This window comes from Erinaceus europaeus, chromosome 20 (genome assembly GCF_950295315.1).
Source record: "Erinaceus europaeus chromosome 20, mEriEur2.1, whole genome shotgun sequence".
Taxonomy (NCBI): Eukaryota; Metazoa; Chordata; class Mammalia; order Eulipotyphla; family Erinaceidae; genus Erinaceus; species Erinaceus europaeus.
The window spans coordinates 9,675,546-9,699,087 of record NC_080181.1 but is presented as its reverse complement, the minus strand read 5'-3'; the positions used below and the strand labels follow the sequence as shown (position 1 = coordinate 9,699,087).

The 23,542-nt window shown below is 43.3% G+C and overlaps 1 protein-coding gene across 7 annotated transcripts in view; it reads right to left on the bottom strand.

Moving 5' to 3' along the window:
* Positions 1 to 3,448: 3,448 nt before the first annotated feature.
* Positions 3,449 to 23,542, bottom strand: part of MSANTD2 (Myb/SANT DNA binding domain containing 2) — a 33,031-nt gene continuing 12,937 nt past the window's right edge. Inside the window, exons 2-5 of one of the 7 annotated variants that reach the window (XM_060179825.1) lie at positions 14,881 to 14,970; positions 10,786 to 10,885; positions 8,467 to 8,527; positions 3,449 to 4,963 (exon numbers count right to left, since the gene is read on the bottom strand). In XM_060179825.1, coding sequence (XP_060035808.1) covers positions 4,126 to 4,963; positions 8,467 to 8,527; positions 10,786 to 10,861 — 975 coding nt within the window. In that variant the 5' untranslated portion in view covers positions 10,862 to 10,885; positions 14,881 to 14,970 and the 3' untranslated portion in view covers positions 3,449 to 4,125. Of the gene's footprint in view, positions 4,964 to 8,466; positions 8,528 to 10,785; positions 11,042 to 11,214; positions 14,971 to 23,542 lie in introns of those variants that run through there. The other 6 variants (XM_007520655.3, XM_007520656.3, XM_016187120.2 and 3 more) reach the window with 6 other exon arrangements.

Here is a 23,542-nt window from a genome sequence, read left to right as displayed (position 1 = left end):
GGGCTCCGCGTCCAGCCCCGCCGCGCCGCCGCCCGCAGAGGGCGCCCGGGCGCCGGGAGGAACCTGCCGCGGGCGGCGAGGAGAGGCAGCCTGGCCTCCCGGACTGCACCAGCGCCACCCAGGGTGCTCGCTCTTAGCAGACGTCTAAGGGGAACCCTGCGCCTGCACCCCACAGGGTCTATTTTTCCGGGGTGCGGGTGAGGGGGCCGGGCTTCCTGGTGTGATTTCCTGGCCGCTCTCCCAATACCCGCGCTGAGCGGGTGTTTGTGCCAGGGCTCATGCGGCCCCTGGAATCTAAACACCGGGACGGCCAGCCTCGTCCCCACACGCATGCAGAGACCTACAAAGTCAAGAGAGTGTGTGCGTACACACGAAGAGAAGGAAGAAGCTGTTGACTTGGTTTCTCTGTTAAATCACACAAATTTTTCCTTTTTTAAGTTTTTTTTTTTTTTTTTTTGCCTCCAGGACTATCTGGGGCTCTGTGACTGCACAATGAATCCACTGCTCCTGGTTGCCTTTTTTTTTTTTTTAATTTTTTTATGGCAGAGAGAGATTGAATGGAGAAGGGATGAAATACTTTATTTATTGGATAAAGATAAAGGAAAAAGAGGGAAGGGGAAGATAGGGAGAGAGACACCTGCAATACTTGCTTCACTGCTTGTGGAGCTATCACCTGCAGGTGGGGAGCAGGTGCTTGAACCCGGGGTTCTTGCATAATGACATCTGTGCTTAACCTGGTGCACCCCCCCAGGGTCCCCGTAATTGAGTTCTAGCCTATTTAGTACTGGGGATGGAACATGGGACCTCACACCCACAAACCAAGCTCTACAGCTAAAACCCTACCCCATCTCCAGGCCAACAAATGTCTCTGAACTTCACAGATCGTCTCCTGTGAACATCCTTTTTTATTTCCAGACCAGAGCTAAACTGCTCCAAGGACTTGGGTGCATATGTTGCCATGTACTGGACCCAGGTATAAGCCCCGTTCCCATTTGCAGGGGGAAATTTCATGAGCACTGAAAACAGAGCTGCAAGTGTTTCTCTCCCTATGCCCTCTTCCCTCTTGATTTCTGTCTTTATCCAATAAATATTTAAAAAGACGATTTCATCTTTAAAAAAAAGTAACTTCTCCCAAGTAAAATGGCATAGAGCCTCTAGTTGCACCCCAAGAATACCCAAGCACCTTGGCACACTTCTGTGCTGCTTAAGCTTTAGTTCAACCCTCATTCTGTAGCTAACTTTTCCTTCAGACTGCAAATCTGCAATTTGACAGTCAGGCAGTGAGCACTCCAGGTGACATGGGGCAGTCCCTCCAGGACTCTCACTGCCCTCACTAAACTGAAGATTGTCCAAGCTAGCTCCAATTCCAACCACTTCTTTCTTTGGACCCCAAGGGGCTTAGGGTGTAGAAGGCAGCAAAGAGCAGCAGGCTCCATGAATTTCTGGAAGATTTTGCCAACATGCATTTTAGAGTGATCATTGGTCTCTGCCACTGTGAGAGGTGAGGTCAGTGGCACAATGGTCTGAGAGTGGCCAGGAAACAGCATAAATATTGTGTGCAAGAGCCAAGTTCAGTTTCATGGTAGGAGACTGAGGCCATCAACCTTTCTTCCAATCATACATCTTAAAGAGTTTCTCCACTGCAACTTTTTCAGTGCAATATGATCTCTTCATTTTTTAGTGTGTTTAAAGGCTTCAATAAGATCTAAATAGCCCACTTTTGACTTTAGCTCATAAAGTTGCCTGACACGCTGTAGTCCCATTTTCTAGCCTGTTCTGGATATCTAGTATGCATGAAGCATGCTGTTAGTTTGGGGTGACACAAAATATCCCTGTAATAACACTTCTCCAGGGCCCTCAGCATGGGCTACTGTGAGGTCATTGCCACTGTACAGAGTGGATCAAGGGATGGGAGACTAATTCCTGAGAAGAGCAAGCTCATGAGCATTTCCGAAGGCCAGGCCCACAGCCCTCCCCGGAAGAAGAGAATGCTCAGTCATTCCCAAATGTACTCTCCCTGAACTAGAGCCCAGTCTTAGCAATCCACATCAGCAAGCAGACAACACAAAGAGCCTAGATACAAACAGCACTGATGAACGTCATCCCTTTGGTTACAAGCTCTCTAGCCATTAGAAAAATAAATAATCAACAATTTGTACGGCTTTGTATGTTAACTCTCTTTTTCAGTTACCAGGTTCCAGATGCTACCATGATGCCCAACCCCAGACTTCCCTGGACAGACAACCCCACCAATATGTTCTGGAGCCCCGCTTCCTCAGAGACCTGCCCCAGGGAAAGAGAGAGGCAGGCTGGGAGTATGGATCGACTTGTCAACACCCAAGTTCAGCAGGGAGGGAAGCAATTACAGAAGCCAGACCTTCTACCTTCTGCACCCCATAATGACCTTGGGTCCATTCTCCCAGAGGGTTAAAGAATGGGAAAGCTATCAGAGGAGGGGATGGAGCTCTGGTGGTGGGAATTGTGCCCCTCTTATCCTATGATCTTGTCAGTGTTTCCATTTTATAAATAAATTTAAATAAAAATAAATAAGCGGTGGGGAGATAGCATAGTCGTTATGCAAAAAGACTTTCATGCCTAAGGCTCCAAAATCCCAGGTTCACTCCCCCACAGCAGCACTGTAAAACAAAGCTGAGAAGTATTTTGGCTAAAAAAAAAAAAAAGAGAGAGAGAGAGAGAGAGGGAGAAGGAAGAAATAAAAGAAAGAGAAAAAGAAGCGCCAGCCAGTTAGAGGTCAGAATGAAAAACTCACTGATTGGAGACTCTTCTGGTTGCAGGAAAGAAAAGAACATTTTATCAGTATGCAATCTTCAAAGGTGGAGAACAGGATGAATTAGAGTGCTTACCCATGTCTGCAGTCCATCTAAAGCAGAGCACCTGAGAGGTTGGGCAATCAGTAAAGACAAATAGACAGCCGACCAAGTTTCTGCCATGATGCCACAGTGGCCCTTGGTCCCCCTCTGGGAAGCTAGTGTAAGCCCAGGAGACTGAGCTCTCAGAATAGCTGGCAAGCTACCAGCACGCTGGTGACCTCCCCAGTGGGTCAATACCTTACCTTCCTAGCCTGTGGAGCGCTTAGCAACATTTAGACCATTTCAACTGGGTCCTCCTTCTTTTTTTAGGGACAGCCTCATGTCAGTTCTCCACTTGTGCTGTGGCAGAGCTGCCCCCTGCTCACTGGGTGTAAGGAAAGGAATAGAAGTCTCTCACAAGCCCATGCACTCAGGATCAGAAGGAATCACCTAATCATTTAAAAAAGAGAGATAATAAAGGAAATGCCCAACAGCTTTTGGCAACAATGACACTGGTCAGTAGGGTAGAGAGAGGAGCTAAAGCATTCCTGTCAGTTGTCTCCATTCTTAGCAGACGAGTCCAAGCGGGCCCATGGCCAGCATGGCCGCACTCTGCCACAAGAATTTCAACTAGTACGCCAGGAGGCCAAAAAGGACTTTAATATTCTTTTTTAAAAAAGAAAGTTTCAATGGCAACACAACCGTAAAATCGGTACATCACAGAAACAGAGGTCTTTGCAGGCAACACTGATTTGTAATAGCAAAACACTTGGTGAAAAAATGGAACTCTAAAATATATACAACAGTAGCTAAGGGTGATATTGAAAAACAGTCTTATATACTGTGACTCAAGACTTAAACTTGCCATTATCTATTGCTTATTTATTCAGGGTTGTAAATATTACTTATATAGAGACATAGAGATGTGTAAAAATGAAACATTGTGAAAAAAATACAATTTTTCAATTTCATATGAAACTCAAAGTATAAGTTTTGTCCAATATGGAATGTAAGTACATTTGTTTTATCAGGGCTCTAAAATCCATTTAAAAATTGGTTTTTGTCTTTAGAAAAAGAAACAGCTGACCCACCATGCAAGTTCGCTGTAGGTCTCGCTTGCTCAAAATGAGCATTTCCAGGAGGTGAGGTCTGTGTTTTCTGCCCATTGTCTGATTTCTTAGAAGTTGTACTGGCCCATGGTGATAAGTTTCCATGAAGAGTTGGGTGGCAGCATCTGGATGAGGGACAATCTGGGTGACAGGAAGTGGATGGAGGACAGGGAGATAAGAGCCCAAATCCTTATGAAGGATGACATTCAGTTGTTAAATTTTAAGGGATAGCCAATGGCTTTTTCCAGGCACTCCACTAAAGAGCCAGCGGAAAGGAAATCCCTCTCTACCTCTACAAATTTGATGTAGATGGATTTGGGGGAGACTCCAGGATCTACGATACAGTTCTGGGACAAAAACCCATTGATACCAACCCAGTCTTTGCTGAAGGTTTTGGTGTTTGCTTGGAAATGCAGAAACAAGCACTGCTGCAGAGTCCTCACCTCAGCAATCCCGAGGTAGCAGTAGGTAATCCGGGTTGGTTCCATCTCCACCTGTAACGAGGCTTGTGCTGAAAGGGTCTCCAAGTCTGGCTGGTCTTCCTTGCCTGGCTCCCCATGGGGAGAGGGGGGCCTCTCCATGCATTCTTCATAGCCAATGGCATACAGGCCTGGACTTTTGGGTATGCCTCCTGGCAATAAATACTGAACCACATTCCCACCGGTTGGTTTGGAGTGGGCGATGGGTATCCAGTCAATTTCCATGTGCAGCTCCAGGCACCTGGCTTCACTAATTGTGATCTCCAAGAACTTGTAGTAAACATTCTTCCAGTTCATCTTCTGCACCCGGGTCATGATGATCCGACCCTCAGGCTTCTCGGAGTTGAAGTACTCTCGGAGCCGCTTGCCTAGGGGCACCTGAGAGCTGATCTCAGCATAATGGTAGCGAATGTCCTCTTTCCAGCGGGTATTATAGCCAATTCCAAAAATGGCCAGCTTATTAGAGAGATGAAGCCTTGAAAAGTCTGTCCAGCTCTGAAACAGTTCCCATTTCAATTGTACCGATTCCAAAATCTGGACAATATTTTGCATAATATCTCTCTTCCTAGAAAGAAATGAAAACCAGGTTCCTTAAGTGTGTATGGTAGCACTATGCAGTGAAGCACTACAGTGATGGAGATGTTCTAGACCTGTGCTGTCCAACATGGGAGCCACTAGCACTTACACTGTGCTTAGTGTGAGCGAGCTGTTCCATTTTCAACTACAGGGCCAGGGAGGTATCTCAGTGCTAGCACACAGGGCCTGCAGAAAAGAAGTCCCAGGTCCATCCTGACACTACTAAAATAAAAAGCCACTGGCTATCCCTTAAAATTTAATTCAGATAGCGGCTACCAGACTGACAGTACAGGTCTAGAAAGTCACTGTTACTAAAATCTGAGAAAGTTTCTAGGAAATAATGACAGACAGCTTGCTAGTACTTTTACACTTTTTTAAATTGTTGTTGTTGTTGTTTAAGTAACCATTGATACATAAGACCCAGGGATCCCAGAAATGTACAGATCTGGACTGAAGTGGTTACTATAATGAAGGTCTTTAGCCCTAACTACCAAAAGCAGGTAAAGGGTACAGGTAGCATTCATCCAACAGCTACACCTATAGCCTAAAAAATCTGAAAGACCATTCATGCCAACTGCATGGAAACAGATGACTGAGGATAATTTATGATGTGGTGCAAAGGCAGCTGACATTTCCCCCCATTTGTCTGAAAGTCATTGTTACTCCCAGCAATAATTAACCGACAGTTTAGTAGAAACTGTCAGTTTAGCACAGAATTCAGATTTGAGAATTCAGTCAGAAAAGATACATATTAGGTTTAAGTCTTGAGAGATTAAAATTCAAGATAATGAACTGAGACAGTTGCAGAAAAATATTTTTATAAAGGGAAGCAAAAGTATAAAAAGTCTTCCAATTTTGATTTTGGGTGTTAAAGTAAGAAACTGCAGGGGAATACTTGTTTCCCACACTGATTAGCTCATGTATTTGTAGCTGGCACTTCATGAAGATTCTTGTCTGTAAGAGCTTATATAATTACGTTTGTTGTTCAGAACTGGCACAACCTTGATACTGAGAGACTTGAGGTTTACTAAATGCTAACTCAGTGACAAACTATTACACTCTATCAGAGACTGAAGCTACAAAAACACTATCACACACATATAATCACACATATGAAAGAAGAGTGTGGAATGATGATTTTCTAAGAGCTCCTCGAAACTATCCTCCTAAATACTCAGGCCTTCCAGGGGAGAGCTTTTTGGAACAACCTGGGAAATCTTCCATATACTCATTCTCAACCTGAGCTTTTACTCTCCTTGCCCCTCCCATCCTGTCTCCTTCTCTCCTTTAGAGACAGAGAAAGCAAAGAGAGTGAAAGAGACCACAGTACCAAAGCTTGTTTCAGTGTGATGGGGGCCAGCCTCAAACCTGGGTTGTGTACATGACAATTATGCAGGTGAGTTATTTAACTGCTCTCTCTTTGACTGTCATTTATTTATTTATTTATTTATTTATTTATTTGCCTCCAGGGTTATTGCTGGGGCTTGGTGCCTGCACTATGAATCCACTGCTCCTGGAGGCCATTTTTTTTTCCCATTTTGTTGCCCTTGTTGTCATTATTATTATTGTTGTTGTCATTGCTGTTGTCGGATAGGACAGAGAGAAATCAAGAGAGGAGGTGAGACGGGGAGAGAAAGACACCTGCAAACCTGCTTCACCACCAGTGAAGTGACCCCCCACCCCGCAGGTGGAGAACTGGGGGCTCGAACCAGGATCCTTACTCTGGTCCTTGTGCTTCACACTTAACCCACTGCACTACAGCCTGGTCCCCTCTCTTTGATTTTCTTTGTGAGGTGACAGAAAGGTCCTATTCCATCACCAGCTGCTTCCTGGAGTCAAAACCTAGCCTAGATTTATGCTATTCCCTTCCCTCTATCTAGAAAGCTTCTCAAGCCTCTGACTGGCCATTCAGATGGAATAACTGTGCCTAGTGTCTGTTCCTCTTCACAGAATATAAAGAAAAACTCTATGATTGCTTCTTAGACATTAAGACAGTGGTACTTGTGAGACTAAGATATCTGACCATGCTTCTGCATATGCTAATGCTTTAAAGAAAAAAATCTTTGGAGCTGGACAGTGGCACACCCCACCCAGTTAAGTGCATATGCTACCATAAATTAGGACTCAGGTTTAAACCCCTGCTGCCCACCTGCAGGGGGATGCTTCACAAGTGGAGAAGCAGGTCCCTTTCTCTCTAGTACCCCCTCCCCTCTCAGTTTCTCTCTGTCCTATCCAATAAAAACAGAACAAGAAAAGAAAAGAAAAAATGGCCACAAAAGCAGTGGATTCATAATGCCAGCACCAAGTCCCAAAAGTAACCCTGGTGGTAAAAAAAAAAAAAAAAAAAATTAAAAAGTCACCGTTCTCCCCTGTAAGTCTTCAAAATGAGGAGGAAGCCCACCAGGAACTGGGGTGCAAAGCAGAGATTGTTCTCTTTTGCTCATTGGGGCCTCCCAATGCCTGACACACAGCAGACAGTAGAGACAAAAGTATTGGGTAAACGGGGTTTGGTGACTCTCTTCAGAGGAAGGGTGGTGTGTTTTACTAGGAGTTCTGTTCAGGCTAATCCCACCTATGCCCACCAAGTGAAAATCCCATGCCCAGATAGAGGATTAGCACTGCCAGAGCATAAAGCATTAAAAAGAAACAGGGCTGCTGGCAAAAACATGCTCCTAGGAGCCTCTCTAAGAACAACGATCCTGAAAAGTGGAGCCTTGGAGAGGACGGCTAGTTTTGCAGGGTCTGTCCAGTTCCTGCTCTGTCCTTTTGTGCTCAGTCCAGGGTCCCAGGCTTAAGACTCAAAGCACCCTTTAGAAGAGCCTCAGAAGGGGCAGGGCAGTGGTGCATCTGGGTAAGTGCCCACTTTACCATGTTCGAGGACCCAGGTTGAAGCTCCTGGCTCCCACCTACAGGGGGGAAGCTTCACAAGTGGTAAAGCTCGACTGCAGGTCTTGGCCTCTATCTCCCTCTCCCTCTCTCCTTCTCTACCACCTCTTTCCCTCTCAATTTCTATCTCTACCTAAAATAAATAAATAAATAAATCTTGAAAACAGAAGAGCCATGGAGGACAATGAGAAATAGACCTGGTTACATAACAGCTCCTAAAAAGTTATAATTCCTGACTCCCAGCTGTGGGGAAAGTTGAGGCAGTCTGAGGCTGGTGATGCCAACTCTGCTGTTTCAGTTGGATCCAAGTTAAATCAACTGCTGCCCCTCCACATCTTATTTAAGGACCCATTTATCCATATCCACGTGAAGTCAGGTACCAAAAACATGCTTATTCTTCATGAAACACATTTATTTATTCTTGTATATGACAGTTTCAACATTTTAGGTGAACCAATGGACAGTGAAGCTAAGAAGATAGCTTCCCTGGGGGCAGGCCTGTCATGCCCAGAGAGCAGGGGCCCCTGCTGCCCTGCCCTTCCCCAGTGGTCACTCAGCTGAGAGAAACATGCAAACCAACTCAGTAGAAAGGTGAAAACTACTTACTGTGCTTCTTCAGAAGACTCCTGTTTTATTTTTAAAGTTCTTTTTGTGACAGGTATTTCGTCTGAAAAGCAGAGATTTTGAAACAAGTTATAGTCTCTTTTTTTATATTTATTTATTTCCTCTTTTGTTGCCCTTGTTTTTTTTTGTTGTTGTTGTTGTAATTATTATTGTTGTTCTTGCTGTCGTTGTTGGACAGGACAGAGAGAAATGGAGAGGAGGAGGAGACAGAGGGGGAGAGAAAGATAGAAATGGAGAGAGGAGGGGAAGACAGAGAAGGGGAGAGAAAGACACCTGCAGACCTGCTTTATCACCTGTGAAGTGACTCCCCTGCAGGTGGGGAGCCGGGGATTTGAACTGGGATCCTTACGCCAGTCTTTGCGCTTCACTCCCTGCTACTGCCCGGCCCCCATAAGTTATAGTCTTTTCTGTGGTGACATACACCTATGTTACAAGTGGCTATGATCACTGCCCACTTCCTATGCCCCTGACATGAGGCTTTAAATCTCACGTCAACATTGCCTAGTGCCAGTCTTATAAATATAACCCATATAATGAGATGCCTACATTTATATGCATGATCAGAAACCAGCTGTACAAGTGTCAAATTCTTCAAGGTCATTAGTGAATTTCTAACTAGGAGCTTATAGCTTAATTTCACTGTAAATACAATTTTTAAAGGAAGAAGACTGAAAATAATTCTGACCCATTTACATTTTCTCTATAGGTTTTACAAAGCAAGTCTTCCCCCAGATATCAGGACCAGTATATTTTGTGTACCATTTCCCCATACTGGTTTGGGGCCCACATATAGTATTCTACACCGAGACCCAGGAAATGGATTCCAAGGTAATTTAGACCTTATTACTGTGCTGGAGCTATGAAGCAGTGATAACTTGATATCTGCCCTTTTCATCTTTCCCTGCTTTTGTGTCTTTCACTGACAATGTGTTAGGTTTACAGTGTTATAGCCTGTCTTCTCTTCCACCCTCTTCCAATACCTCAGATCATTAAAAAAAAAAAAAAAAAAAAAAAGCGTTTATTCCTTTATTTTTTTCTTTGCTTGAATTAGCATTGGTCTAGCATCAGGAATTGTGCAGAACAGCACTCATGGACTCCCACCTGAGATTTGGGAAGCACATTTATGGTGCCAATCCTACTTATACTCCCTGGGGGATACCCAGTAGCTCTCTGGGGCCTGAGGGCTTTTCCCAGAAGCAGGCATACTCATGACAGGGCTTGCTAGTAATGTGCACTGGCTATAATAGAGACCTGCTGGCTTACAAGAGGCAACCATGCACAGGATAGAGTCAATCAAACTAGGAAGACCTAAACTGGGACATCGGATGCAAAAAGAGACCAAAAAACAAATGGAACTATGAATGCCCCCGTAATTAAGCCATGCAAGCTTAGTCGTCCCCCCCTCCCTTGGGGCTTCACAACTCCATGTGACAATCAGTAGCTAGTTGTCATTCACATTGACCATGTGTAGATCTTTGTGAGTGGAGACAGGTACAAGAGTCACCAGTGCAGAGCTGGTTTGGTGACTCTTCATCATGACTCCTCATCCTTCTGGAAAAACACACATGGACAGGGTTGGGACAGCCCTCGTCCCAACCAGCCTTGTCAAGTCTGCTGTCAGTGTGGACAGCTGGAGTGCTACCTCTAGAGGTTTGACTATCTGCAATTTTAAAACTATATACCCTAGTCATTCCAGCTACTGATTCATTCCACAATACATTATGAGACTGGAAGAGGTTGGGTCACTGAAAACCTTCCACTATCAGCTCCTTTAGAAATAAACTGAGGTTTTCCCATCAGTTCTCTCCCCCGCCCCCATACATACACACAGGAATTTAAAAGTATAAGGGCAAAGGAAGAAAAAGACAATGGGAACAATTTTACACTTTTTCATTCCTGTGTGTGTATATGGGGGGGAGAACTGATGGGGAAAACCTCAGTTTATTTCTAAAGGAGCTGATAGTGGAAGGTTGTCAGTTTTAGGTTTTCATACTGTTGGCAGTCATCTCAGGAGGGGTAAGATGTTTTCAACTGCAAGGAGTCTACCTGCCACTCACTTCTTTGTGATGCCATAGCTAGGAATTCTTCTGTCATAAGGCATTCTGGTGCTCAGTCATCAAAGAGCAGCACTAATCACTAGCCAGTGGGTAAAGGCTAAACCAAGGAAGCCCAAATTGCCTAAATAGACTGGCTAAAGTCTTATACTGATGATGGAGAAGACTGTATGTATATTAAGTACCAATGCACATAAAAAGGTGTACATACACACACACACACAGAGGATGGTGTACATTGGCTTACCCAATTCCTGATCTGTTGGATAGCCATGGAGATCCTGACTGTGGTTGCCCCAGTCCTCCTGTGAAAACTCCTCCATAGTGCTGCCATCTGACTCCAGCTCCTGGTACAAGCCACTACTGTTAATAAGGACAGGCTGGCAGGGCTGAGCATCCCATCCTCCCTGACCAAACACCTGTTCCAACTGTTCAAATGTGTAACTGCTCTTTCTTTTCCCAACACCATGTTCTTTCACCCGACTGTAACACCTGCGAAGGGTCTAAGACACAAAGTCTTTTGTTATTCCTTTAAGGCTGTACTTCCTCCTCCAGGGACGGACCACAGATATTAATTACTATTAGACAGACACAGACAGACAAACAGAGACACATTGTTACAAGGATGCTAGATATCAAATTCATTATTATATTAGAAAAAAAAACTAATTTAGCATTTACTTAAACATGTTATAATTCAAACAATTATTTTGCAATTAATTATCAATTAAACAACAAAAAACATTACAACATTATTGCATGTACCCCATACATATACTTTATACCCCCACCCCCACTTAAAAAGAATAAGGGGGGGAAAAAAAAGAAAACAAGAAATACCAGCCAGCCAAGAGGATGCACACCTGCCAGAAGAGAAAGAGCTGCTGTTGTGCCCAGAGTGTGGAAAAAGTGTGGGGGAGGGACAAAGGACAGAAAGGAGAAATTCCCAAAGTAAAGAATAGAAAGAACCTTCCCTGCTAGTGATTAGGGAGGAATATAGGGTAAAAACAATCGCTAGCAAAACATGACTTACATAGTCCATATTCCTAACTCACTCACTCACTCATTTTGTCTTTGAGTAATCTGCTAAGATTTAAAAAGAGGTCAAATTAATAATGCTATGGATTCCCAGCCTCAAATGGCAATTGCAAACCATCCATTAATACCTTCTTCTAAAAGTTAACCGGTAATAGTAGTCTAAACTATCAACCCAAACTGCCAGCTACACAAACCAACCAATGGGGGCAATAATTTCCTTTTCTGGGGGAAGGGAGGTGGAGGGGGTATTATTTCACTTCTTTTTCTACCTCATGGTACATAGCAAATAAACATCATGTCTGCCCACACAGAAACCTGAGGAACTGTATCATCTTGCACAACCCTTCCATTTTCCTCATGTCTTCTAAAGCACAGTTCTGACCACCAGCCCAACATTTTGAGTAGATGGTACATCTTATGCTATCTTCCACATTTCAAGAGAGAAATTTCAAAAGGACTTAGTTTGCTTATATTCTGTCTCTAGCCCATCTCTGCTTCATTTTGTGCTTCCTGTTTCCTTTCAACTTCATCGGATCTCACTGATAATTTTGAGAGATGAGACCCTTCTTCCCTGTTCCAACTATTCAAATGTGTAACTGCTCTTTCTTTTCCCAACACCGTGTTCTTTCACCCAACCATAACACCTGCGAAAGGCCTAAGACACAAAGACACAAGTACTCCTGAACTCAACTGTGCTGTTAGTTCACTGCAGACTTCATGTAGAGTTGGACCCCCAAATTCTCCTAAATGTGAGATTGCACTAAATAAGTCAACAGGTCACCAAATGGAAACAAATCTAAATAGCCTCTAAATGGCCTCCAAGGAAGTTCACTATTGTAAAATCTGTCAGCACACCACACAAATGACTTTCTATAAAACACCTGGCCAAGAAATCTAGATGTATAGAGGGAACAATGCCAGCATAACATGGATGGTGATCTTCCTGGGACACAAACAGTCCCATAAATAGTCACTCCTCTGTGAAGGCAGTTGTCTGTCCCTATGTTAAACACCTGCCTCAGTCTTCCTTTCTGAAGAAAGACTCTGTTGGGACCTTAAAGAACTGAGGTTTCTGATCACACGCTCTTTATCCCTCTTTCTCGCTGTAAAAAAAAAAAAAAGTCACAACTACATCCCATCCAACTTTCCAGAACAAATCAAGAATGTCACTTGGGAGATGTTTCACAGGACCCACTCAGTGGAAGGAGATAAATGCCTGTAGCAGACCTCATTTGACTTTCTCTGTGCTCCTCTTCTCCAGTGAAATCTGAATTGAAAACATCTCTTGCCAATTTATTTTTATCTCACAATGTCAAGTTTCTGCCTCTGAGAACACCCCAGCCATGCTTTGTGAGTCCTCCACGAACCATACATGGTGAGTCCCAGCTGTGTCCTTCTCTCCCTCCATGGCCATAAATGGAGAGGGAGCCTCACACTGCTCACTGGCCACTCACTGGCCGCCTGCAGGAGCACACTTGGCACTCAGCAGGGCCCACTGGGGGTTGTTTCTGAAGCATGGAGTAAAACTAGTGTTACTTGGAAGAAAGGCCACGTTTAGTAGGGCCTGATGGAAGTGTAAGCAAAGCCACCAATCTAGTCTCTGTGGTATATAGCCACAGGAAAGACTGACTTCCTTTGAAACCACCAAACTGAGCTAAGATTTCACTTGGCTATGGGACTGCAAATGAAGAAACTAGTAGTATCTAATAGATGTGGATATAAAGTGGTCATATGATGTATTTTATATTTCATCAAAAGAGGCTAATCAGTCTTAGCATCTCCTACTTTGGAGTATACTAGGGTTGGAGGAAAAAAAATGTTTAGTAATGTCTAAATATACAGGCTAGGAATTTGATGTATAAAGAAATATCAAAAACATTTCCATGGTCTGGGAGGTAGCGCAGTGGATAAAGCATTGGATTCTCAACCATGAAGTCCTGAGTTCAATCCCCGGTAGCACATGTACCAGAGTGAAGTCTGATTCTTTCTCTCCTATCTTTCTCATGAATAAATAAATAAATTCTTTTTAAAAAATTCCAAGTTGGTTTGAACTCTCTCAAAACCTAAATATATACAGAGATCACTTCTGGGTTCAATAAAGACCACAGATCCAAGTATCGGTTATTTAAATTGCATTCATCAACTAAGACAGGCAAAAAGGAAGGACTAAACATCAGCACCATCGCTACTCCAAGAAAGACTAGGCTTTAGTTAAACTGGAGGGAGTTTAAAATGGGACTAGAAGAGTAGTTGGAGACCTTCTAATCCTTATCACTCATAATAAACCAAAGAGGTAACACTTCTCAAACTCTAAAACAATTACCCAAAGCACAGAAGAGTGTAAATGATGTCAACAGTCCCAGATAAACCAACTTTAAAATCTACTCTAAACCTGAAATCAAGATAATGCTCTGGAATCTAGGATACACAATGTCTCATCTCCCATGTCAGACAGTATCCCAAACCTTACCAGGAGCTCAGTGAACATTCTTGAAGACCCATGTCCTGTCTGACACAAGACCTTGCCTCCCTTCCTTATTTCAATACCTCACTCATCTTAGAAAAGCACAGTATCTTAGGTTCCAGTCTCTTGGTCTTAAAATTAAAATCTCTGAAGGGAAAGAAAATGCTTAAAATTATTAAAGACAATTAAAAATAGTGATACTTTACTGTTATAGGAATATATTATTGTTTAGATATATCCACGGTAAATCAGTATTACTGCTTCCTCTCTGAGTGAGGAGCTGTGATAATATTGGATCTTGAATAATATCCTAGGGATAGAAGTCTGGGGTCAAGAAAATATGGATTGAACTAAAGTACAGGTAACAACATAATCAAGTGCTCAAATCCCAGGAGTGCATAGGTACTATTCAATTTGTAAGGAATGCCAGGTGAATGCTTACTAAATCCACCAGGCCAAGTGTTTCATGCATACAAAAGGAAAAGAACCAGAGAAAATACTATAAAGATGTCCCATTACCAAAGTGGGGGTGGGGAGGTGAAGAGATGGGAGTAAGGTAGCTGACAACCAACAATTTATAGCACAGGGAAAGTTTCACCAAAGCTTAAGAGCAGAATGAAAGGAAATGAGAGAATAAAAAGATGACATTCATTGTGGATGAATATGGGAGGGGCAGGCAAACAAAGGTGGGGTTTAGATTGGCAGGATTGGGGGCTTAGGGGCAGCAATGCAGAGAAAGACCCAGGTTACAGTACACGCAACATTAAATACAGTGCACAATGCAGCTATCTTGCCAAAGTAAGTAAATCCAGTATTGGGTTGTATAAGCAGAGGAATCACATGTAAGCTATGAAGGTGGCTCTTCCTCTCTATTCAGCACCGGTGAGGCCACAGCTGGAGCACAGCATTCAGTTCTGGGCATCGAACCAGCTACAAGAGAGGGAAATTGTAGAGTTCAGAAAAGGGCAAATAATATAACGAAAGGCTCGGAAAATAAGATCTACAAGTAGGGACAGTGGTTTCATCAAAGTCCTTCCTGACATTGTATGAGCTACTCTGGGGATAAAAATCAGGTTTATTTTGCTTCTATGTCATTCCATCCCACCTAGGACTTCCAGGAAGTGAGGAGAATCAAATTCTACCCTGGTGTGGCGAAGCAGGAAGCACAGCATATGCACAGGTATCAACCAACCCTTTCACCAGCCCAATCAGTTTCTCCCGCCCCCACATCGGACAATCACAAAATAACCAGCATGATATATTGGCACTTCTCAGAACTGACCACAAGTGGGACAGGGTATCAGACAAGGAGTAGGATCTGTGTCAGCTGTGTCAGCTGTGCAAATGTATTGTTTCAGAGTCAGGCATGATCTAAGATTCAGAAGAAAAAGACAATCAAAGTGCAGGCAAGCAGCACAGTTATCACAGTGGGAAATGATCTTATAAGGAAAAACAAGCAGTGAAACAGATTTTCAAAAGTAGTTATCACAATAGCCATGCTTGAAAGAGACTGACTGCACCTTTGCCAACTAAAACTGATAAATGTGAACTTCTTGTCTCCCAAGAGATCTTGTAAAGAACATACTTTATGTGAACAGTCTTAAAAGTCACCTGTTGTATTCCATAAGGGTAAGGGGAGAGGAATCTGTAGGGAAATCTCCAGTGACTGTTTATGAAGGTGCACACAACAATACCTCAGTCTAGAGCACTTGTGCATCTGAAGCAAATGTTTAAAGGTGCTGTACTGTTTTATTCTATTATACACTAGTTGCTCTTGGTGAACTGAAGCAACAAAGCAATACTGTGTTTACTTCAACATCTTGAAAAATTTCAATTTTCTTTAATTAGTGTTGTTTTCTTACTGTGAGCACTAAAGTAGGAAAGAAAAGATCCTGGGATAGTAGGCATGACTCAATAAACACATTTCTGCATACAGCAAGAATGAGGTAAAGAATATAGTCTAAATTACTACCTACATCTTTCAACATCAACTTGTGGCAAGTACTAAGGAATCACTAAGCTCGACCTAAGGCAAAACCCATCTAGGACAAGCAGAACTTTACCTATTTTCCTAGAGTTGGTTTCTATACATAAAAGGCTGAAAAATCAGCCAAACAAAAATCCCAGTAAGACAAAAACCAAAAATAGCATTTGATTCACACTCTGCTATTCCAAGCAGAAATTTTGGAAAATGAAAATCTTATTACTTGTAAATATTCCTTTTTCTCTCCAGAGCAAAGGTTCTTAACTTTTTGATATCATGGGTGCCCTCCCCAGAAAAGTGCACCCACATGACTGTCTTATAAGATTTCAAGTGGGGCATAGACTCTTCCAAGAGTCCTTTATAAGAACCTTTGGGTAATGAGTTCTGTTGTGTGTGGTTATTATTTTTTTTTTCCACCAAAGAATAAAGAAGGTGTCAGTCAGAAACCCAGATGTAAAGCAAACTTAGTTCATGTCTTAGATTCTATAGGAGATTCTGAAGATTAGGTAACCAGTCTAAGCACAATTTATCAGTTTGTCTATTTTGCTAACTAAGCACTCCCATTTCCTCTAAGATGTAAGTTAACTCAAAGTTCATTTCTGAAAGAAATAGTTTCTATTAATAAAAGCATACAAAGAAAGGTATCAGTGAACTAACTCTTCACAGAATCATAGCATTTTTTCCACTTGCTGGGCAAGAAATCGTTTTCTGAAGTGGCAATTAAGCAATATGAAGTGATTTACTGGTCATGCTTGTTATCCATTCCAATCACATCACTATTCTTTATCATCCATTATCTGACTGGCTTATCAGTATGGATGCTAGATAAAATGCCGGAAGTGACAACTTCAGACAGGGGAATTCCTCATCAGTGTCTATTAAGATTCAACATCTTTCTAATTTAAATCTGCTTGAAGACTAGTGGTTCTCAGATGAAAAGGCAGTATTCACACTAATTCTACCCAAGCCCATAGGGATCTACCTGTTATTCCACTAAAAACTGCTCCTACTCAGATCAGTGAGGACTTTTTTTTTGTCTCCAGGGTTATCGCTGGGGCTCAGTACCTGCACTAGGAACCCACTGCTTCTGGAGGCCATTTTTCCCATTTTGTAGCCCTTGTTGTTGCGCTTGTTGTAGCTGTTACTGTTGTCATAGGATAGGACAGAGAGAAATCGAGAGAGGAGGGGAAGACTGAGAGGAGGAGAGAAAGACACCTGCAGACCTGCTTCACCCCTTGCGAAGTGACTCCCTGTGGTAGGGAGTTGGGGGCTCGAATCGGGATCCTTACACTGGTCCTTGTGCTTTGTGCCATGTGCGCTTAATCCGCTGGGCTACCGCCCAGCTCCCTTCTTCCTCATTTTTAAGAATGGTTCTCTACATTTGTCCTCAAGCCATGGCTATCCTGAAGCATCTGATACTCTTCATGGCCTACCCATGTCACAATGCTTCCTAACTTCTCTTTTGTAGGACTTTCTAAGTGTGTGTGGCAAGAGGTGGGCGTGGAGGGTTGCCCAAGTTTTAGGCAATCCTGGCTCCAATTTCTAAGACATAGGGAAATTTTTTTTAAAATTTATTTTATTTATTTGTTCCCTTTTGTTGCCCTTGTTGTTTTATTGTTGTAGTTATTATTATTGTTGTCGTTGTTGGATAGGACAGAGAGAAATGGAGAGAGGAGGGGAAGACAGAGAGGGGGAGAGAAAGATAAGACACCTGCAGACCTGCTTCACCGCCTGTGAAGCGACTCCTTTGCAGGTGGGGAGCCGGGGTTCGAACCGGGATCCTTATGCCGGTCCTTGTGCTTTGCGCCACCTGCGCTTAACCCGCTGCGCTACAGCCCGACTCCCCCGACACAGGGAAAATTTTTAAAATATTTTATTTATGGGAGTTGGGTGGTAGCGCAGCGGGTTAACCGCACATGGCGCAAAGCAAAAGGACTGGAGTAAGGATCCTGGTTCGAGCCCCCGGCTCCCCAACTGCAGGGGAGTTGCTTCACAGGCAGTGAAGCAGGTCTGCAGGTATCTATCTTTCTCTCCCCCCTCTGTCTTCCCCTCCTCTCTCCATTTCTCTCTGTCCTATCCAACAACGACGACATCAATAACAACAACAATAACTACAATAACAATAAAAAACCAATAGCAACAAAAGGGAAAATAAATATTTAAAAAATACATATTTTATTCATTTATTATTGGATAGAGACAAAGAAATTTAGAGAGGGGCAGGTAGAGAAGCAAAGAGACTGAGAAACACCTGCAGCCCAGCTTCACCACTTGTGAAGCTTTCCCCCTGTAGGTGGGGACCAGGAGCTTGAACCTGAGTCCTTGAAGACTGTAATGTGAGCTTAACCAGGTGCGGCACCACCTGGCCCCTAACATATGGAAATTCTAAGTGCAAAAGAAACTTAGGGACCATCTAGTCCAACTCCCCTGAATAACAAAGGAGGAACAAAGTACCCAAGGCAAGTGTTGGGATTTGATAGATCAAATATCACTGAGGAAGTATTAACACTTCCTACGGACTATTCTTTTTTAAATTTACTTGTTTATTTTTGCCTCCAGGGTTATCACTGGGGCTTGATGCCTGCACTTCAAATCCACTGCTCCTGCAGCCATTTTTTTAAAAAAAAAAATAATTTTTTTTTTTGATAAGAGAGAAATTTAGAGGGAAAGACAGAAAGGAAGAGAGAGAAAAGATAAACACCTGCAGACCTGCTTCACCACTTGTGAAGTGACCCTCACCTCCACCCCCACCCCATAGGTGGGGATCCGAGGGCTCAAACCAGGATCCTTGCGCTTCACATTACATGTGCTTAACCTGGTGCGCCACCGCCTGGTGCCCCCTAAGGACTATTCTACTGGACTGTACACTCCATGAAGCAATGAATGGCTTTCTCTGCCTTCTTTGCTCTTTCCTTTAGCCCTGGACAGTGCCTACCATACTAGGTTTGTTCACTAAGTACAAGTAACGTATACCTTGAAAGTAGTATTTTTCACTAGTAAGAAAATTCAATTCTTCTTAGCCAAAAACCAGACTCGGGGCCAGATGGTGGTGCACCTGGCTCAGCGCACATGTTACCATGCACAATGACCCAGGTTCAAGCCCCTGGTCCCCACCTCAAGGGAGGAGTGTCACAGTGGTGAAGCAATGCTACAAGTGTCTTTCTTTCTCTATCTCCCCTCTCAATTTTTTTCTGTCTTATCAAATACATTAAGAAATTAAATTTTAAAAAACCAGCACACTCATTGTTTGATGGCAAATGAGAGATTATCCTTTTAAAAATAAATCAACAAAGCCAAGGTAAGCATGGTTCCTAAGGCCTTTTAGAATAAGCACAGCAGAAGAGGGCATAAAGTATAGTTATAATTAACAATGCCAACTGATTTATTTATAACTAAAGAGGACTAACTGCAGGTGACAAAGGATCTCTTAAGCAGCCATCAATCTTACTGACACTTTTCTTTGGGAGAGAGGGGTCATTCTGCCTGGTAAACTTCTGCAATCCAAATCTTATTTCTTACGCCTTACACACTGCATCAGTAAATTAAGATAGCTAAGACTACAAAGTGGTACTGTCAAAGGTAGTAGAGGGAAGATTCAGCTGTGTCCTGGATGGCCCTGGACCAAGCAGAAGCACAACCGCCATAAAGCAAGCGCTCTTACCTCTCTGCAGCCCCGGCTCTGCAGGGCTGTCCAGAACGGAATCCTATCAGCACACTTCATGCGAAATCTGGCTACCAGCGCCTCACTCTCAGACTTACAAGCGGCCAGTACTGTCTTCAGGAGGGAGAAGGTCTTCCACAGAACAAAGAATTCAGGAAATGATCATTCGCCATGACTATCAGCTCCTAAGTCCTCTAGGCTCCTCCATGCAAGCAGCTGGGGGTCTTGTTCCTTTGTAGTAGGAGGCAAAAGCTTGCTAGGAAGGCAACACTAACTGCCACCACAAACATGTGCTGCTGCTCGTGGAGCTATACTCACTTGAGCTTTATAAGCAGTGGTTAAGCCTGCACTGTGGGAACACCACATGGACACTCACATGATGGTAACAGCTCATCCTGGCAACCACACTATCACAGTCAATTTCATGGGCATCTAGGGGACAAAAGAATCCTTCTAGATATGGGATTCTTGTGTTTCCCTGTTTAGACAGACAAGTTAAAAAAAATAATAGGATACACTGAACTACTTCACTCTTTCAGACAGAAGCAGCAAAGGCATTATAATCATTAGTGATAAACTACAGGTCTGGAAGACCCTCCTCACCTAAAAAGGGGGAAAGCCAGCTGCTGGTAGAGAAGCGATTCCCTTTGAACATGACTTTCATCTGACTTCATACGCCACACCTCTGAAGTTGCTACAGCAGCACCTCTGCTAAAGCTTGTTCTCAGTATTTCACACCCTTGGGTACCACTTTTAGGTGGTATTCAGACAATATTAAGAATTCTCATTTCTATTAGTGTGATAACTACACACGTTTAGAGTAATTGCCTAAAATATTTCTGGCACAGCAGTGGAGAATCACTCATTTCTCAAGGCCTCCCATACAAACTTCCAGCACCACACACAAATGATTTCATAATCAACTGTGTCTAAAAATTAACTACACATACTGAGCTTCACGAGGTTTAGCATTATAACCTAGTATTCCTTCTCAAACACAAAAAATGCTTCCTATTCTGAGTGAGGGCTCTCAGTTTCTGCTTTTAAATACAAGTCATAAGTATGGAAAGAACACCTCCTCATATGCTGCCATATGCATATCCTTTCTATAAAAAAAAAAAAAAAACCCTAAAAATAATCACTAATCATCTCTCCTTGGTCAACCTGAACTTAACTAGGAAGCTGCTAGAAATAAATTCAGGCAACTAATGCTTTCTATAGATAATGCTTTCTATAGATCATTTGGTAGGTATTTTCTATTTTAGTCTTACATTTATGAAAGCTGCCAAAAGCAATGGGCACATAGGACAATCTGGACCGTGTACAGAAACACAAACATGATCCATAAGGCTTGGTGCCCTGCGTAATGAAGAGGAACTGTCTCCTCCTTGCCTACTTAGTGTGAGCTGGGCTAAACAATCGACACTTATTATTCCTAGGTTTGCACTGAGCTAGCAGACAGGCTTCTAGGAAACACTATGAGGGGGCTACGTGCAGGTTTTCTGGGAAGGACTCTTAGCACTTGTGGGAGTCAGAGAGGCAGGATTGGGGGTCCAACTGTCATAGTTGCAAGAAAGGCCTTAGCTAAACCTCAACTAAGTAGGTATGGAGTCTGAATGACTCTCCAGTTGCCCTTAACTGAAACAAGGAGGCTGGACCTTACTATTTCAGAGCTGAGCGCCTTTAGGTTGCAAAACTGGCTTCATGCTCAGCTGGGGAAGGGGCCCAGCTGTGAGTGAGGCCGCTCCCTGGGGCAGAGAAATTCCTAGGAGGAATTCAACCAGAAGCGAACAGCAGCCCATATCCTGCGGGGAACCAGTCTCCTTCCCAGGGAAGGTTCTGCCAGAGTGGCAAGTACACAGGGGTGCTGTACCTGCACAGCGCACCTGTATTTAACAGAAAACAGACCTAAGACACTGGAGTATCTTTAACGTTAATTCACCTCAGGTTTCAAAACTAGGACCTGGTGCTTTTCTTTCCTTTTTTATTTTTTTGCCTCCAGGGGCTTAGTGCCTGCACCATGCTCCTGGAGGCCATATTTTTTCTTTTGTTGTAGCCTTGTTGTGGTTATTATTGTCGTTATTGTTGTTCGTTGTTGGATAGGACAGAAAGAAGAGAGAGGAGGGGAAGACAGAGGGGGAGACAGACACCTGCAGACCTGCTTCACTGCCTGTGAAGCGACTCCCCTGAAGATGGGGAGTCGGTGGCTCAAACCGGGATCCTTACACCAATCCTTGCAATTTGCGCCACGTGCGCTTTAACCCGCTGCGCTACCGCCCGACCCCCTCAGGTATGCTTTTCTTCAACAGCTAAAAAGTATTTAAAAAAAAAAAAAATCACCGTATCTGCTATAGTAGCTGGGAAGCTCATGGTTCATTTTCTTTATTACTGAAATATGTATGTATGTACGTATGTATGTGTATGTATGTATGTGTATGTATGTGTGTGTATGTATGTATGTATATATATATTATACCCCTTGCATTCTCTGGTTGCATATTTTGTCCTCCTACTCTTTATTTTCTTCACATACAAATACTATCTTTTGTATAAGAGAATCCATCTCTTCCTCACCGTCTGAGAAGAGTTCCCAAACCGTGTACACACTAAGTGAACAATGGCAAACACAGCCATTGCATCCTGACTGCCTTTCCTGTCCAGAAGTAATTCTAAGAGGTAAGGAGATGGTTCACCTTGCTAGAGCGCCAGCTGGCATGCCCGAGCCCCAGAAGCTGCAGGTTTAATCCCCAGCACACCTATGCCAGAGCTGAGCTATATTCAGGCCTCTTACCTCTTGTTCTTTCATAAAATACATGAATAAATAAAATAATACTACAGAGGAGAGGGGAAGGCAGAGGAGAAAGACACCTGTAGACCTGCTTCACCACTTGCAAAGCAACCCCCCTGGAGGTGGGGAGCTGGGGGCTTGAACACGGATCCTTGTGCTGGTCCCTGTGCTTTGTGCTATGTGCACTTATCCCAGTGTACTACCACCCAGTCCCTAAAGGGTCTTTTTTTGTTTTTTAATTCTAGTTCTACTAGTACCTAATGTGTCCTTATTTTAAAAATATATTTTTATTTATTTGTTTTTCAGGGGTTTTTTTGCCTCCAGGGTTACTGCTGGGGCTCGGTACCAGCACTACAAATCCACTGCTCCTGGTGGCCATTTCTCATTTTTATCGGCTAGAACAGGGAGAAATTGTGAGAGGAAGGGGAGATAGGGATAGAGATGGAGATAGAGAGAGATAGAGACAACCTACAGACCCATTTCAACACTTGTGAAGCAACTCCCCCTGCAGGTGGGGAGCCGGAGGCTCCAACTAGGATCTTTGTTTGAGTCCTTGTGCTTGGTACTATGTGCACTTAAGCTAGTGTGCCACCGCCTGGCCCCCTATTGATTTATTTTTAATAACCAGAGCACTGCTGAGTCTGGCTTATAGTGGTACAGGGGACTGAATTTGGGACTTTGGAGCCTCAGGCATGAAAGTCTTTTTGCAGGCCAGTGAGATAGCAAAACAAAATGTTTTTCATGCCTGAGGCTATAAAATCCCAGGTTCAATCCCCAGCAGCACAACCACAAAGCAGAGTTGAGTGAGATTAAAAAAAAGTCTTTTTGGCTAACCATTACGCTATCTCCCCTCATGGCTTCAACTGCTTGCTCCTATTTTCTCTTCTGTAGATACAAGACAACCATTTATAGCCTTACCAAAAACAGTTAGCTGTCACACCAGCATATAGATATAGGGACCCTAACTACCTACCCACTGAGAGTGAGGGCTTAGTCTCACTCATGGGACAATCTGGTTGGTCCTAAGAAGCAAGAGGCAGGCAATGACCAGCATGAACCAAAGATATGA